Source organism: Camelus bactrianus, chromosome 4, assembly GCF_048773025.1.
Source record: "Camelus bactrianus isolate YW-2024 breed Bactrian camel chromosome 4, ASM4877302v1, whole genome shotgun sequence".
Taxonomy (NCBI): domain Eukaryota; kingdom Metazoa; phylum Chordata; class Mammalia; order Artiodactyla; family Camelidae; genus Camelus; species Camelus bactrianus.
This window is the reverse complement of record NC_133542.1, coordinates 28892844-28911586: the sequence shown is the minus strand read 5'-3', so window position 1 is coordinate 28911586 and position 18743 is coordinate 28892844. Positions and strand designations below refer to the sequence as shown.

General features: G+C 38.5%; 1 protein-coding gene across 5 annotated transcripts in view; it reads left to right on the top strand.

Annotated features, from left to right (window-relative positions):
* The window catches only part of KDM4C (lysine demethylase 4C), a 360744-nt gene that overhangs the window by 241450 nt on the left and 100551 nt on the right, over positions 1-18743 (top strand). For 4 of the 5 annotated variants that reach the window (XM_074361598.1, XM_074361599.1, XM_074361597.1 and 1 more), the window contains 2 exons: positions 11375-11430; positions 13600-13708. The exons of the other annotated variant lie outside the window; for it this stretch is intronic. In XM_074361598.1, coding sequence (XP_074217699.1) covers positions 11375-11430; positions 13600-13708 — 165 coding nt within the window. The remainder of the gene's footprint in view (positions 1-11374; positions 11431-13599; positions 13709-18743) is intronic. 5 annotated transcript variants of the gene reach the window in all.

Below are 18743 nucleotides of genomic sequence, written 5' to 3'. Positions count from 1 at the left end.
GTGGTGACACTCCTGCTCCCTGTGATGTGTGTTTTATGTTGCTTTTTTTTGTTTGCTTGTTTTTAAATTCCATGAGATACTGTCAGGAGCAGGTAGTGAGAGGCTGTTAGCCTGAGAGGCTGACTTTGATCCTCGTACACGGTAAAACTAGTGGAAAAAGAAAGGCTATATTCTTGTTTAAGGCCATGGCTGTTTGTAGTGGTTGCTTATGCCATTGCTCTTCTCCACTGAGAAGCCACTGGGTGGACCACACTCTCCCATTTGAGGTAACACATTTGGGTTCAGAATTCCCTTTTGCCTCCCAAGGAGGCAGATCATTCTGAACAGCTGTAGACTTAAACCTTGGCTTAAGAAGGCCAGGGTGGTTGGTAATCATTACTTTACTTTAACCAAACAGAACAGTGCATTTGAGGATATCATTTATCCTGACAGCATAGCTATGATGTGGAGTCCTTTTTGTTAAGGAACTGCTTACAGGCTAAAAAAGTCACAAATCTTATATATATTTTTTTCTCCTGTTCATTCTCCTTTTGCTCAGTAAACACCCTCCCACTCCACCCCACTTTGGTAATGGAGAGAAAGAAAGAGAAGTCTACATAGCTTATTATAAGTGGAACTATATTCATGAATAGCTTCTTGATTGAGAACAAATGCCTCATTAATCTTAAGTGCTTCAACCAGAGAGCAGAAGTAAAGTCGGGAAGAATAATGACTGACATTATGGGGAGCAGGGCATACTGTACGACATACCAGTATGTGCATGCCTGGAGGTCACTGGGCTGCAAGGCACATCTCCTCAGCAATGAGGAAAGAGATCCCTAGGAAGCATGGAGGGGGAAAAAAGTGCAATTCAGGCATTTCTCATGAATGGCAAAAACTAGTCCAGTGGCAGGATGAAGAAATCATGTACTTTGCTTTTTGTTATTGAAGGTCATGCTGGGAAGAAAGAATAAACCAGCTGGGTTTCTATTTGAAAGCCAAATGTTGTACGGTTTTAACAAATTAAGATGTATGTTCAATTTGAAGTACTTTGCTCAGGATCCTGGAAATACTATTAGGTAAATTCTGTTGAGTTCCATGTAGATTACCTCTGACCAATCTTAAATTATAGGGGTGCTTCTCCTTGCTGTCGAGCATGTGCCTGGCTTGCTATCACATATGTGCTCTGCAAACCTCAAATTAATTTTCATGTTGCTGTAAGCAGTGTCATTAGAAAGATGAATTGGGGGGAGGTATAATTTGAAACAAACATAGAATATGATTTCCTGTTCTGTTATCTTCCTTTCATACAAATGGTTGTATGATGGTATTTAAATAGTTAAAATACAGTGAGAATCCTCCCCATCTCGCCCCATTTTTACATCCTAATCTCTGAAACCTGAATGTGAGGTTGCCTGGAAAAGGGAATTATGGGAGCAGGTGGCATTGAGGTTGCTAATCAGCTGACTTTACAATAGAGACATTATTCTGGTGACCTGGGTGCATCCAGTGCAATCAGAAGGGTCTTAAAAGGAGGTCAGAGTGATGTGATATGAGATGTCCTTGGCCTGCTGTTGCTGGCTTTGCAGGTGGAGGAGGAGAGCCAAGAACCAAGACATGTGGGCTCCCCTAAAAGCTGGAGAGGGCAAAGAAATGGATTCTCCCCAACAGCCTCCGGAAAGGAATGACCCTGCTGACACCTTGATTTTAGCTCAGTAAGACTGTGCCACCCTTCTGATTTATAGAACCGTGTAGATTTGTGCTTTAAGCCATTACATTTGAGGTAATTTGTTTTTGCAGTAATAGAGAACTAAAGGGTACACAATAGAAAGACAGCCGTTTTAAAGAGTAATTAGTTTTCACTCTTAATCGTTTGGCATTCCATTAGGTATGTTGTATTTTCAGTGTCACCTTTCAGTTTCAGGCATCTTTCTGTAGCTACCTTCTGTCTCTCTAGCCCACACCCTCTAGTTCCGGGACTCCAGCAATCCTTTCACCTCACTGTGACATTTGGTAATGCTCCCAACTTTTCATAGTCTCTCCCTCCCCTCTGTCCTTACCTCTGTTTAAGCTACTATATTTCCCTGCACACACTCTCAGCTCCCTTGCCACTTTCTGACTTTGTTATTCTTCCTTGCTATAACTCAACCTTGGCAAATCCAACTATCTATCTACTGTGTACCTGCACTCCTGTAGCTGAATGTGGCTGTGGAGAAACACTAGTATGCAGATTTCTCTTGCTTTCAGTTTATAACCGTAGGTAGGTCCTCAATGGTGTGGGCAATTCACTTAGTTCTCATGATCCGTTCACTCTACCACTCTCCTGGTTGACTGTTTCATATCTTCTTTCTCCTAAAGCCTCCCCAGTCTTCTCCCCCATCTCCTCCCCCATCCTCATCCTCACCTCATGAAGTCTCTTCACATCCACAGAGAAATGGGAAGACACCAGTAGAGATCTTAAGGTTTCCACCTGCTTCACATCTGTAATATCTCTGCTGTGACCTAAGGCCACCCCCTGTCTTCCACACAGGAGCATAGTTCCAGTAATTCATCCCTTTCTCATCCACATCCTTTCTCCAGATGCTTCTCATTATCATCCACACCAGCTGTTATTTCTTCCATCTTTAAGTAAACCAAAACCCTCTCTTGATCTTTCTTCCCTCTAGCTCCCACCCGGTTTCTGTATGCCACTATATATAGTAAAACCCCTTAAAAGAGGTGTCTTTATTCATTTTCTCCAGTTCTTCTCCCCCACTTCTCTCTTAAATTTATTCCTGTCATAGGCTTTGCCCCATGTTTCCTTAGAAACTCCTGTTGATCACTGCCTCCTGGTTGAAATTGTCTTCACTTGGCTTCCTCCTATTTACTGGCCACTTCCTCTCACTCCCCAGAGTTCAGAATGTGAGCCTCTTTTCTGCGCTAACCCGTTTGGTAATCTCATCCCATCTCATAGCTTTGATGATTGTAAACAGCATGTAGTCTTTGATGGCTCGTGCGTTTCTGTGTCTGGCTCAGCCTCTGCCCTGAGGTGCAGACCCGTATGGCCAACTTTATGACAGCATCTCCTCTCGCATGTCCAATAGACAGCTCAAATTCACCCTGTCCCACGCTGAATTCCATCCAGATCTTCTGCAGGCTTCCTATTTCCAGGCCTTACAGCTGCAGAGGCCAAAACTTTAGAGTTAGAATTGATGCTTTCTTCTTATGGTCCACATCTGCCTGACAGTAAATCCTGTCTTGTCTACTTTAAAAATGAATGCAGAATCTTGGCAACTTCTGAGTCACGTCTGCTGATATAACCTAGACTAATCTACTCATCACCTCTTCCTGGATTATGGCTAACTCCTCTTCTCACTTCTGCCCTTGAACTTCTGTTGTCTGCTGTCAGCACAGCAGTTGGGATGATCTGATGAAAATGTAAGTCAGGTTATGTCCTTGGTGTGCTCAAACCTTACAGTGGCTTCAAGCCATCGCCTTTCTTCGTGGCTTATTCTTCCTTACCAGGTATTCTTCCTCTTACTTTCTGACCTTTCCTATTGGAAGAGGCCAGGATCTGCTGGCATCACCTTTCCCTCGGTAACTCCATAGCCTGCTCCCCTAGTGCTTAACATCCTCACCCATCTGAATAATCCTGGTTTAGTTTGTTTGTTCTCCCAGCCAGGATGCATCTTAGTTATTTATTGCTGTTGCCCAGTGTCTAGGATACAACATGGTGATGAACCAATATTTGTTGAATGAATATATGTTTTCATTTATAATGCAAATCAGATGTGAGTATCTAATTTAAGGAACTTACTTGCTAGTATAAAATTCACTGGTACTTGTGGAATTTCTACATAGAAGATTACTGCAGGAAACTTTTCATTCAATTTTCTAACGACTCAGAATTCATGCCAGCCCTGTCCTTAAGTGAGATGCCATCCTCTCGCCAAACCTGATAAATGAGCCCCATCTCCAGAAATGGTTCTTCCACATTTTGTTGATCAGCACTTTGTAAGCTAGTTTTCTGTTAATGTGATTAATTACTCTTTGTTTTCCCAGCTCAGACAGCCCTATTTTATGGTTTTGCATTTCTGTTATGAGCATGTCAGATAAATAAAGGTGTAGGGAGGTACTTCAGTTTTGCAATTTTTCTCTAGCACTGAAAATAGGCTTTAGTGTCACTTATGGATATGTCAGCTAAAATGAGAGCTTCTTACGAGGCAGCCCGAGAATACTGGTATTGGCATTTCTTTAACTGATGTTTTATAAAAGAGCCATTGGAACACGGTTTCCCTCTACGACAAATAATGAACGACTGTGATAGCCGAGGTCCAACAACGTCCTTCTCACCGTTGTTGTTAATGTTGTGTCAGCACTTTGATTATAAACACTCTTGTTCATGGTTTAATAACTGAGCTGTAAAAAGTTATTTCTGTTTTAAATTAGTATACTAGCTGTTCAGCTCAGTGGTGATTTTTTTATGAATCAAATTTTAAAAGTATTTGGTACTGCTAAAAGGGGATGTTGTGAATGGTATTAGGTGAGGGAAAAGAACCTAAGTGGGAAAAGTACAATGTTCAGAATATGATTTGAATTTATACTTTTCATCCAGCTCTTGGCTGCCCTGGGGATGGGGTACACAACAGAATGGCTCTTTGATGCTGTACTTGGGAGACAGGAATAACAGCTACTTACAGAGGAATCATTTTGTAACAGGCATTTCAGTATTTCTTTGTTTATTTGTTTTAGGAGACATAGGTTGGCTAGAACTGTATCTAGATCTTTATAATAGTGAGTAATTTTACACTGGGTCTTATTGTTCCTAGACAAGGCATGCTCACTAAACATAAGGTAAAACAAGGCTGGCAGTGAACAGTCACTGGAATTTTATTTATTTATTTTGTTCTTCAAGGCTGAACAATTTTGGTATTGCCTCAGGTTAGTTGGGAAGAAATTTTGGTACACTGAAAGACTGGTAGAAATCCTAGATGTCCATTTAAAATTTTCATTTAAGTACAAAAAATTAGGGGCAAATAGGATAAGCTGCCACAGTTACATTTATTTTAAAATTACACATATTTGATGGGAAAAGGTTTAATTTCTTTGTATGTCTGTAAAGTTTTCTTTTTTCTTTCTTTCTTTCTTTTTTTAAATATTGTTAGGAAAGTCTCCCATTTCTAACACTCTCAAATTCTCAAATCTCATTTTTTATAGGAAATGTCTCATACTGTTTTGTCAGTCAACTTTTCAGATCTTTTCAATGCACAAACTAATGTTATATTGTTATTCTTGTCTCTTTGAGATTACTTTTTGTTTGTTTGTTTTCTTTTTCTTTTCAAAGGATATTTTCCCTGGAAATAGAATTCCAGGTTGTCAGCTTCTTTATTTCAGTATTTTATGGATATTGTTTCATTGCCATTTGCCTCCAATGTTTTTGGTTGGATTTTAAGTGGAATTTCTTTAGTTGTTTACCAGATTTGTTGTTTCCTCTACTTTTATGATATGTTCTTTGTATTTGGTTTTAGAATTTTCACTGTTAAGTAGTTAGGTATGTTTCCTTGGTATTCATCTCCTTAGAGTTTGCTGGACATCTTTGATGTGTGAGTTGACGTCTTTTATCAGTTTCAGAAAGTTCTCAGTCACTATCTCTTCAAATATTTCTTTTCATCCATTCTCTCTTTCCTCTTTTTCTTGTACTCCAATTATAAATAAATTGAATAGGTTGTTATTTTCCTTTAGATCTCTATTCATTCTTATAACTGCTTTTTTCCTCATATTTCCTATTCATGTCTTTAAATTCACTGAACTTTTACTCTGCCAATTCCAGTCTGCTTTGAAATCTGTCTAGTGAATTCAGCATTTCTGATGTCATGTTTTTTTCATTTCTACCATTTCAATTTGTTTTTAAAATAATTCCATGACTTTGCTAAAATTTTTCTATCTCTGCCCACATGTTGTCTATCTTTTTCATTAGATCCTTAGCAATTTGAACATAGTTATTTAAAACTGTCTGATAATTCTAATATCCTGTCTATCTTTGTGTCTGATTTTATTGTTTATTTCCTTTCTTGGTCATAAGTTATATTTTTTGCTTTTTAATGTACCTTGTACCTTTTTTCATTGTGTGGCAGACATCTTGTCTGTAGCAAATGAAGATAATATTATTTCCAGAAAGGGTGTGCCACTTCATCTGACAGGTTTCTAGAGCAGGAGTGAGGTCAGCCTGATTCGTGCCTGACCTGGGTCTGAGCTTTGTTGCAGCTTTCGTTTGACTCAGTCCACTCTGATATCAGATGTTTTGAGGGTGGGATTAGGACTTTATGTTCCACAGTGTCTGTTTTCTGAGAATTACGGAGATTCTAGTATTTGTCTGATTTTCACAGCTGGGTTGGCAGCTTTTAGAACTATGAAAGCTTTGCTTTAGAGCCTACTAGTTGCCTGGATTTTGGGTCCTGGAGAGTTTTCTTTTCTCTCTAGTTCTTCTTGCTTTTTGTACCTCAGGAGAACTATTAATGACTGATCCTGTTTTATTCTGTATTAAACCACTATACCCAGATCATCCACTGACAATGTTATGTTTAAGTCGTATAGAACCACAATTAACTTTTCACATATTAAACCACTGTCCTTCTTATATTGATTGTGTTTTTACAAAATGCTTTACATTTATGGTTTCATTCAGGAAGTGGTACTTTTTCCTCTTTTACGTGGGATATCTGAGGCACAGCGGGTAGATAAGTAACCGGCCCAAGGTCAGACCAGTAGTAAATAGCGGAGTCGTGGTTTGAACCTTGGCCGTCTGCACTTTGTTAAACACCAGGATATGGCTGGCTCTCTAGTTTTACTGTTCTTTCTCTCAGTTAAATCGTATTCACTTAGCCTGAGATTTGATTATACAGAGTAACTAAAATGTTATTTTTACCTGAAATTGTATAATTCTTTGAAGGATGAAGTGGAGATGAATTTAATGATCTCGTATCAATGAGAAGTTTTATTATTAGCTAGATTAATGAAACAAATGGGAATACAGATTGTTATTTAACATATGCTGCTTGGTAACACCATTTTTTATGATAAGAGTTCTTTTGAGGGAATTACTTTAAAAAATGAATTCTTAGTTTTTTATAGAAATGAGGACTTGGTTATGCCCTTTGTCGTTATCTTCTTCACAGAATGGTTAGGTGCACACAGGTTTTCTCCCTTTCTCGGTAGTGAGCTTTCCAGGGCAGGCAGTTTCCTGTTTATTTTGGCACTCTGCTTTGATATTTTATGCCTTGTTTTGTATGACGGGTCACAAGATGCTAGAGAAAAACAGCATGGACATGTGGCCAGGAAGGCCTGAGCTTGAACCCAGGTGATCCTTTTGCTGGTTGATTAGCTGGAAAACTACAGCCTAATTTAATCCAGTTCACTGCTTATTTGTAAATAACATTGTTATTGGAATATAGGCATACCCATTCATGTACTGTCCTACCACAGCAGAATTGATTAGTTGCCACAACTCTATACTGGAAAGCCTAAATTAGTAGCTATCTGGCCTTTGACAGAACAAGTCTGATGACCCCTGGATTGGTTGATTTTAGGCAAGGTACTTAATCTCTTGAATCTTAGTTTCCTCTTGTATGAAATGTGGTAGTAATTACCTAATAAGTTCATGTTAAGGAAGGGAGGTAAAGTTCATGATGTTCCTGGCATGGTATATGGAATGAATTAGGCTTCTGATATAATCTCTATCCTTTTAAGAGGAAAATTTTCATTATTGATTCGTCAGTTAAATGAATCAATGTTCTGAAGGACACTCTGTCACTTCATACTTCCACATTCAGTTCTTTGACTGAGTTTGAAGATGAGCTATACTTAGTATAATTAGTATATTTGGCAGGTGATGACCTTTCCATATATCAAGCATTGTACAGATTGTTAAGAAAACTCAGGTTGCTTTTCAGGTAGGGGTTAAACTCTTGAATTTTAGAATGATCAACTTTGTTTTCTAACAGTAAAGTACTATTTAAATAAAGGAAAATTAAAATTGTCCCATCTGACATTGTCTTCTGAGCTATGAACATAAGCATTTAGTTAAAATTAATTTACAAATGAGTAAATTGACAGGTTGACATCTTTGTGCTTCTACCAGACCAGTTAGCTTTTCCCATATTGAGGGGACGGTGATCAAAAAAAAAAAGAAAAAAAGAAAAAGATGCAACTGGACATGACTTTTTACTTTCCTAGATATTTTTCAGAATTGAGTGAATCAAACAGAAACCATGATATCATATAATATCATGTAAATCATACAAATAACTTTACTTGGCCATGGATATTTTTGTCCTTTACTAAGAAGTACAATTTCTCATTCAGGTAAATCATAGCAAAAATAACCCTATGTCAAATCACTGTGTCTTAACTCCACGTTAAGTCACTAGAGCCTAAAGCTTTCTTTCCTTAGTGCCCCAGTATGTGAAGTAGTCTTGCAATTTTGTGGTGCTTTGGTGATTTTTTTAAGATTTTCACTCTGCCCTATTTTGCCATACTTTCTCATTTATTTAACAAATTCATATGGAGAGTGTACTCTCTACTGGGCATAGTAATAGACAAAGAGTCACCTAACTTATATTCTCACAGCACTCATTGAGCTAACAGTTTAGTGAGCATAGCAGAAAGAACTCCACAACTGGCTAACAAGAGAAAGGAGAGGGAAGCAACTGGGTCAGGGAGTTATGAGAGCCCTCTTTGAGGGATTAACATTTAGCTTGAGATGTCAAGGATGTGTTCAGTTTAATAAAGAATGGAGCCGTATGTGTCTGGTATGTTGGGGGAAGAAGGGATCTATGAGAGACCATAGGGTGTCTGAGCATTGAGAGTAGAACAGAGTGAGGGTGGACAATGTTGAGGCCCCATGATCCTGGCCCTTCTAGGCCACATTAAGCATCCAGAAGCATTCACACCCACTCTGGTGGGTTCCACGTTGACTGTGGGGTGGCTGTTGCAGTCGTCTGGGTTGATGAAGGGTGCTGGGGATGTCAACTAAGGTGACAGCAGTGATGATGGAGAGAAGAGGGCAGATTTGGAGGTGGGATTGACAGAATTCAATTGGTTGGATTTGGGATGAGAAGAAAATTGTCTTCTAGCATGAGCTTGAGTTGCTGGTTGATGCTTCTGGGAAACTGAAGGAGTACAGGCTTGGGAAGAAGACATAGTTTTGCACGTGTGTTTGAGATGCCTGAGGAGCTGTCAGTCAGACATCTCAGGTGATAAATGTTTGAGTCCCTGGCCTTTTGGGAATCAGGGTAGTAGATCAGATGCCCAGCAAACAGATGTGGAGAGAGAAGTGAATAGAACCTACTACAGAAATTACAGGGTTTCAGGAGTGTGAAAGAAATGCCTATTAAAGGAAGCTGAGGATCAACTCGAGACAGAGAACTGTGAGCAGAGTGTTGGTTCATAGAAACCACAGGAAGAAACTGTTTCAGGCACAGGCAATAACTGCTGCTAAGAGGTCAGGCGAACCAAGGACTTAGAATTTAGATTTTGTGACATAGAGGTGGCTGGTGACCCTGGAAAGAACAAGTTTCATACTGTGGTAGGTGGGAGTCTTCTCAACTCCACTGAACATCTTGAGTCTTCAGATTCCACTTCAGAGGTTGCTTTTCTCCTATTGTGGTCATGCTCCGCAGCATGTGTACCTGTTCGTGATCCTCATCAGTGCTTGGAAGCAGCCTCCATGCTGATTTGCTGTATTTAACTCTGCTAACTTGTCCCTTTAGGCTTCTCACTACTGGCTTCATTAATCAGACAGCTAATTCTCTCAGTGTCTGCACTCCTCAAAGTCCACAAGTCTCCTTCTCTTCATTTCTACTTCAATAGTAGCATCTTTTTCTATTCAGTGAGAACATTTGACCTTGTGTTTTGTTTTCATTTTCATCCTCTCTTTCTCTGTAGAATGTGTGTTAAATTACTGGAAAAATACTTACAGTCAGTAACTTTTTATAAAATAGTTATGGAATAACTTGGATATTATTGAATAATTTGAATTATTGGATTTCTCATTTTCAGTATTTGTACTGTGAAATCTCCTTTCATTGTGCTTCATCAAAACCTGTTATTTCAAAGGCCTCTGGAATATGGCTTTGCTATAGAGAGTATTCTCCATCAGGTTATCTCCTTGAAGTGGGTTTATAAGGGATTCACATGGACATACACAGGGCAGCCTTTGCTATTCTGACCCTTTAATAATCACCTAGGAAGTTTCAGATAGATATGCAGAGACTTTCCAGACATGTAAAACCGTTGATTTTTTTCTGTTGTTTTGTCTTCTCTTCTGCCTATTAAGAGTCTACAAATATGTTGATTCTCCTCACTTGTTTTGGTGTTCTCAGAAAAATAACAGCTATGGAGTTTGACACCTCATTATTAATAGTACAGAAGTTAGAGGGATTCCCTGTAAAGCTGGACAAAACTGTCAAAATCAGTTAAGGGAGATCATCTTGGAGAACAGATAAAGAAATTTTATGTATAAAACTTGGAGGAAAAAAACACTATATAACATGTAACTATTGAAAAAAAATCTGTTAGTTCAATAAATTAGGAGAACATGTGAGGCTGAAAATAAAAAAAGTTACTTATGTATTTAATTAAAAATTCTAAGTCAACAAAAGGCAATGCATTACTTTCTGGCCCTGTTTTCTCATGGACTTTTTAAATTATAGTGAGAAGTGATGAATAAATGCTTGTAGTAATCTATGTTTGTAGTAAAGGGAATCGTCTTGGAGTGAAAAAGTCTGTGCCAACCTAAGACACATAAAATGCCCCAAATATAAACTTAATGGGGTGAAGAGAAAGGAAAAGATTATATTGCACTATTTTCTGGGGCTGGAAAGCCTGGGTTTATCAGAACACTTTTCCCAACACTACTTGCCCACATGAAGGACCCAAATGAAAGTTTTGTGAAGAGTGTCTTTTAAAAAGAGCTTGTCACTTATCTGTATATTGGAACGAAGCCTGCCAATACTCCATTTTTTAACCATCCTGTATGCATGCTGGAACGTGCATCACACATGCGGCGCCCAGTTGTTTGTGTATTTCTCTGTTCTGGAACTCTGGTACATACCTCTCCAGCTACTGATCTCTGTGTGTCACAGCATTCCCCCAGGGATGGCAACTGAACATGGTCCCAGGATAATGACCATCCCTCTAGGAGATACACACACCGAGAACATTTTTGGGTGTCCCCTCACCTTCCCGCCTCTCTTTTTCCTTTCCCCTCTTGAATTGCTTAGAGATGGGCCTTCATGAAGTTCTGGATGGTTTTAATTTTAAAATTAAAAAAAAAAATAGAATTTTTGGGGTATCTAGAGAAACAGTAATGGCTTTTATTATATGGATCTAATAATTGCATGGTATTTTTATGCCCTAGGAGTGCTGTCTCTGCAATTTGAGAGGGGGTGCTCTTAAGGAAACTAAGAACAATAAGTAAGTAATGCATCATTTCTGTTGGGTTTCATTATTCCCTTCTCTCTAGAATGTTGAACCTCTGGGTGATGGTTTGATTTGTCTTTCATTACTGTACACATTGTTCCAAAGCTTTTGTTGCTCAGATTTGAGGCTGGGACTCTGTGTTTCTCTAGAGACCATTACTGACAGCACGTTCACCTCTGCTGAACAAACGTGTTCCAAGTCTGGACTTCTGTTGTGTGTTTTTGACACTGAGAGGAGTAACCTCTCTTTTACTGACAGAATTTGAAGAAAGCCCATGTCCTCTAGGTGCCACTGGAATCCTAGTGTTTAATATGATGAGTCCTATTGTTGCAATAAAAACAGAATGTGCCTGAAAACAGTAAAAGCTGTTATCTTCAGATAAATAAGATTGATTTTAATCATAATATTAAAACAAAACCATGTACTTTTAACACCAGCAAATTAATAAGAAAGCATGTTTATTAAAATAGAAACACAGGAAGAGAAGATTGATTTTATGATATAAAAGGGACAGTTGGAGAATATGAAGAGAGGTATAAGTGAACAGAAAAGTATTCTTGTTTCTATGGTAGTTGTTGAAATACACTTTTGTGTGAATTTTATTTTTATGACCCGAGTTTAATATTTTAAATGGGGCCAAAGCAAATTATAGATTCCTATGGAAATAGAAACATGTAGAAATGGTTTATGCAGAGGTTGTATTCTGGCACTTGGGAGCCAGATCCGGTGTTTATTTGAGTGACACACATTTTATGTCAATTCAGATTTTAAAAGTTGAGAGATCCTGTATAAAATCCGGGTTTTCATCTTGATATATGATGATGCATCTCTATGACAATAAGAAGTTGGGATCAGAACCTGGCCTACATGGGGCGGCGCCCCCCGGGTTACTGTGATTTACCAGTGTATGTGTATTTGCTTGCCTCCTGCCTGGCCCCCGGGCACTGGATGTGGGGCCTGCGGTGTCATGTCACAATGGAGCTGACATACTGATGCGCATGTGCACGTTTTTCATCGCTTATAAGAAAGAGCAAAGGCATTTGTCCCTCCTGCGTTGATAAAGTTTAGTCTAAGAAACTATATTTGCTTAATTTTGGATCTTCTTTCCCAGTCTTAATTATTGTGATTGGCACTGTGCTAAAAAGTGTTCACTAGTTTGAGGATGTTAAACAGGTCATGCAGACTATGGGCCGATTTAGGCAGTTCCTATAAAGGCAGAGGTGATAAGAACTTCCCTTCCTCCCCTTAGGCTAGGCCAGAAAGAAGTAGTGGTTGCTATAAAACTATAGAATTTGGGTATGAAGGAATGTATTTGGATGTGAAGGAATGCCTTCATGGGGTTAACCCTTGCCCTCTTTCCTGTGGTCCTTAAAGGCAGGATGGAGTCTTGTGCTATTTGGGTGAAACAATATGCTTTGACTTAAAAATAGGTTGATGAATTTGATAATTCTTTCAAAATCTCTTTAAACCTCAAGAGTCTTTATACTTATTTGAGGCATAACATTTATGAGACGCATATAGTTTCAATGAGGATGTTGTCATTTTCCTGGAGTAATTCAGAATTTGGAAGGAGATATACTAGGTTTTAAGTAGGAAACAAGGGAACAAGCTAAATTTCATTTCTCCTTATCTCTGGGTTCCTTTGATTATAGTAGGGTTGCAAGGAGAAACTAATTAAAGGCTTAATCAGTATTAATTCTTTTGGAAAACTTTTTCTGTTTGTTCTCTTTTGCTTCATGACTTTTGTATTACGTAAAAAGATTATGTGGTATACCCAGTTTATACTTTTTATTAATTAAACTAATCCTTTGCCACATAATAATTAGCTTAAGTATGTTAAATACCTCTGTATTTCAGTATCGAATGAAATAGCAGACCTACACTTCAGTATTTTGCAGACCATGTAGACCTATGTACCTGTAATGATAGGATTCTTTGATCTTCACTTAGTTCATGTCACAGTGGTGCAGGTGTGGTGCTCAATCTATCCAGGTATCTTCCAGTAGGTTTGAAATTTACAGAATCTGTGATGGGTTTAGGCTTTGGGCTTTCTTTCTCATCTGTGTGTTTCCCGTCCATGAAAATTGCCATATCGCCTGGTGGAACTATGGGATAAGTAAGTCTAGGGAACGTTTGTTTATGTTTGTGTCTCCTTTCCTGTAGGTGGGCCCATGTCATGTGCGCCGTTGCTGTCCCAGAAGTCCGATTCACTAATGTCCCAGAAAGGACGCAGATAGATGTAGGCAGAATACCTTTACAGAGGTTAAAATTGGTGAGTGGCAAAGCTTCTTTTTTTCTCATAAATTAGTGTTAATTTCAAGTTCTGAATATTTCTATTTATGCACACATTCCCAAGGGTAATTTTTCATTTAGCTTCATTTTTATTATTCTACCTTTTTACCCCTCTTCAGCCTAAATTTACTTATCTGTATGTATTCTTTTTCTGTTATATTGTAAGCATGCATGTAACCTTCTTCAACTTCTGTTTGCAATGAGGGAAAGAAGTACTGCATTTCCTGGATTAATGTGAATTTTCAAACTATAAGCTATCCGGTGAAGTTTGTTAGTAATGGACTCGAGCTATCCGATTAGCTCTGTTTGAGTTGCCTCGTTTTCCTCTCTCTTGCCTCTCTTTGGTTGGTCTTGACCTAGCAAAGTGCATGTAACCCGATTTCATCATCTCTTCACCAAGAAGAGACTTGCAGAGAAATGCAAAAACTTTTATTATTCCCAAAGGATTTTCTCACTTACGGATAGATACAAGTCATTTAAATTTGCCAGGCTCTCTGACTGGTTATCTTCTGACCTGTTTAGAAACTTTCATAAAAATCTTCCCACTGCTTCTCTTCATTAAGAGTATTTTTTTTTGTTGAAAAGATAGGCCTTTAAGTCCTCAACATTGAAGTAACCTTGGCGTCCTGTTAAATTATGATCCAACAAATCATTAGTTTAGGCCCTTATGTTTCATATTTAACGAGAATTTTCCCTAAAGTTAAATTGAATGACCTTAAAATAATACTGGAGTGTGTCTCACACACGGACTTACTACCCTAGAATTTCTTCAGTCCTTGTCATTTCTAATTCAGGGTCTTTCCCTGTTACAGGCAATGAGCTATGACTCTGTACACGGCTGTTAATGTGCTTTGGTACTAGTAGTCTCTCCCCTACCCGGTGCTTTGTCTCTGGACTTCTGTCTCAGGAACTTAGAATCTAGTCTGCTGTCTTTCAGTGAACACTGTTGTTTTCCAGTATAGCTCTGTCAAGAATTTCACATTGCAAGAAACCACGTGGCACTTTGTGGGTCTGACAATCACTGTTGGCAGATATGAGTGGTGGGACCAAGGATGCTCAGGATGTGGTAATAGAAGTTTTGCGAATGCGATGGAAATGAATGGGTCAATTAAGTGGCCCTTTAAAGCCCACAGTGACTATCAGAAGAGTAAGTTTCTTCCAGTCATGGACTTCGTAGGAAAGTTTGGAATCTTGTATCTTGGTCACCAATTTAAAAAAAAAAAAAACCACCAATAAGAAACAAACAAAACATATTTGCCAGAATTAGGACTATAAGGCAGGGTATAAAGAAAAATGGTGAGTTTACTACATGGTAAAGAATTTAATGTTTAGCACGATACATGTTAACACACATCTTATATTTTAATTTTTTTCTGATTCACAAGTAATACATGTTTACAAAAATTCAGACACTACACTTAACAGTCACCTTTGTTTTTCTCTCTTGAATGGTTTGGTGCCCGGCGTTACTCGTTTAGTGTCCCTTGGAAGGAGTGGTCCCTGCTCTGATACTGCCCTTTAAGGGCCTGGGTGCTGGCTCCGCTGGACTGTGATGCTTCCTTCATGATTTATGTTCCCCGCATCAGCCCCAGAGGGGTGTGAAGAGAACAGTAGGGAGGGATAGCATGGGTCGTTTCGGAGCCATTCAGGAAGTTGTATCCAGAATCTGGAATCTCATGATTGCATCCAAAAGTGGCAACGCTTACTGTTTCCTTCCCACCTTGATTGTGTGTATCCCATAGTCCTTGTAGGATGTTTTCGATCCTTAAACAGCTGGTATTTTTAAAAGAATATGTCTTGATTGAAGTTAAGATCACTGAAAGTCTATTTCAGATGGCAATGGAGAGGTCTTTATTGACATATGAATGTCCATGACACATATTTGAGTGAAAATAGCAGGCTCTAGGTCAGATTTTTTTTGTTTTTAATTTGATTTTATATGCATGGAGAGTTTTTTTGGAATGATATTTAAAAAAATGCTCACAGTGGTTATCTTAAATGGGAAAAGTACAAGGAGAAATTTTATTTTGGGAGAAAAATAATCACTAAAAAATGCTGTAATAGTTTAGGGGCAATGGCCAGAAGTGTGGATGACTTTTTCACCAGAAATCCTCAAGGGGACACCATCACTGTTGTGAGTCACCTGAGCGCAGCATCCGTGCCCCAGCGTCTTGCTCAGTGTCTCTTGGTGATTGGACTCAGACAGGTTGCCTTGGAATAATAGAACTTACAAACGATCACTTGTGTGTGTGGTAGGTGGAATGCACCTTTCCAGGAAATAGGATGCTCTGCCCTGAGCATACAGTCAAGTGGTATATTCTCCTGACATCAGCATTCTTTTGGAGTTTAATTAATCTAGTAAGTGCATGGCTAGCTAGAAGTCAGAGCAGTAGTTTTGTGTGATATTTCATTCAGGCCAACCCAAGTCTAGGCAAATTATTTTACTGTGTCTATTTAGTGAACATTTGTGTGTCTACTAGTGTCAGTTTCAGTCTCTTTTCTGGAGCTGTAGCCAATCCTTTTGTGGATCTGGACTGTTCACCCACCTTCTTATTCACACAGATGGGGGATATAAGAATTAGCTGTCAGTGTCAATTTATTTCACCAAACAACTATTACTTTACCTTGCCAAATATTTAGTCTAGTTTTTGAGTAAGACATCACTCCTGCCTTACAGCATCTTATCGTCTAGACTGGGCTTAAGTTAACTGTTTGTTGTGAGTGACTATGATGCACATCATAGATTACAGCATCCCTGACCAAATAGGCAATGCCAAAAGGTACAAACTTTAGTTATAAGATAAATATGTCCTGGGGGTGTAATGTACAACACCATGACCATAGCAAAGTTGTGTGATTTGTAGGAAAGTTCCTACGAGTAAATACTCTGAGTTCTTATCACAAGGATAATTTTTTTTAATTTTTGTTGTATCTATGTGAGAAGATGGATGTTAGCTGAACCTATTGTGGTAACATTTTCTAATATATGTAAATGAAACCATCATGCTGTATGTCTTAAACTTATATAGTGATGCATAGAATAAATAATTTCTTAATAAAACAGGAAAAAAATTAGTAATGTTAGATATCCCCTGGGAGGCAAAATCACCCCCATTTGAGAACCTGCTGGTCTACAGGGAAGACATAACACATAAAGAGAAAATTTCCATTTCTGTCATTTTTAGAAATAAAATACCTTGCTTGAAAGAAGTAAGTTGGAGACTGAGAGAATGGAAATTATTAATTGCTTTTAAAAATAATCCTAGAGAATTGTTTTTAGAAAATAGTTGAGCATCACAGGGGACATGTGACTAAGCCACAGAGCCTAGCACTACTTCGGAGAGCCTCTGAACACCCATGCAGCACTTGCCCTGTTGACTGAGCATTCTGATCTTGGAACCTGTGGTCAGTTGGAGGTTGAAAACTGGAGTGACCTGGTGGAGTAGGACAAGCATGCTCATCCCTGAAGCAGCAGCGAGGGAACTCTGAGCCTCTCTCCAGTGCCCACTAGGTGGTGCTGTTGTACCAGTTTCTCACCTAGTTGCCCTTAAATCACCTCTCTTTACCAAGTGCCTAATCGGAGCCCTGCCAGCACTTGTAGAGGGTGTTTGTGTGTGTGAGAGAGAGATGTGATGCATTCTGGGGTGCTTTAGCCCAAGGGATGACAGCAGGGAAGAGAAAGTGCTGCTTGCTGTGCATTCAAAGTGCTGAATTCCCAAGGGCAATTTTTTTTAGTTCAGTTTTTCATTTAGCCATATAAAAAGAGCTGCTTTCCCTTGGGGCAAGTTAGTGTCTTTCTGCATAAGTAATGAGCAACACTAGTAACAGCTAGTAACTGCAGAGGCTTAAAGAACAGCTTATGGCAAACATGAGTTTAAAATGTCTTCTAAAGTATGAAAGCTGTGTATAAAAATGGTTATTATTATTAGCAGTCTTTCTAGAATATGGCATACTGGAGTTTACACAGAGGTATTTGAATATTTTGACAATATTGCTGTTAGTCTTTTATTTATTCATAGGTTCAGCTTGCAGCTTTTGAAATACTTCTCTGTACAATATTTTGTGTAGGAAAATTTTTGTAGAGGATGTAAGAAAGGATTTGTTTATTTAGCAGATTTTTCCTCTTATAATGACCACTGAAAAAAAGACAGCAAATGGAAAACAAGTCTTTCAGTGCTCTTCAGTGGATTATGTTGATCCTAAAATAGTGTGTGCTTTGTGAAGACACCTTTATCTCATCCAGCCACCTTGTTTGTTAATATCACAGGTGTAGTTTCTACTCATCAGATGATTAAATAGACAACAGTGATGGCACTAGAGTCATTTTCAAGACATTGTGTTTTATTTAATTTATTTGATTAACAATTTTAAATACTTTAATAAAATTTATTATTATTTTTAAACTAACTACTGCAAAAAAATATTTGGCTATAGTGGTATTTATCCAATTAGTTTTTTTTTTCTTTCTCTAACAATGTTTAGCTTTTGTACAGAGTAATTATCTCAGAGGTTAATAAAGTAATTGCTGCCCCATCTCAAAAATGCTACAGGCTGCTATCTAAAAGGACCAGGTTATTAAGCAGAACTGCCCTTTTCCAGGAAAGAAATGGCTGAAAGTTACCTGAATGAGCTGTATGTCCAAAGTCATATTCGAAAGGGAGAACCATTTTCTGTCAGCTCAAGCATTCTCTGATTATTAATGCAGATTCTAGATTACCTAATATTTTTCTTATCTACTCATTTAGAATGAATTCCTTTGCCTCTGAATGACTTTTCAGTTTGAAAAAAGCTATCCTTGTGGCAAGTCCTGTCATTCCCAGCCCCTTTTCCATGTCCACCGGTGCCCTCTCAGCTCATCCAGAGAACATCTGGGCTTTGGCAGTTGGTAGGAAAAAGAATGAGGAGGATTCTGGGGACATTTCCCACTCCATCACTTTAATGGTGTGCTCAGAGATAGCCAGTCTAGGGGTTTATATGAAGTCACAGATGATTGGTGTGCTTGAGGACAAAAAGAA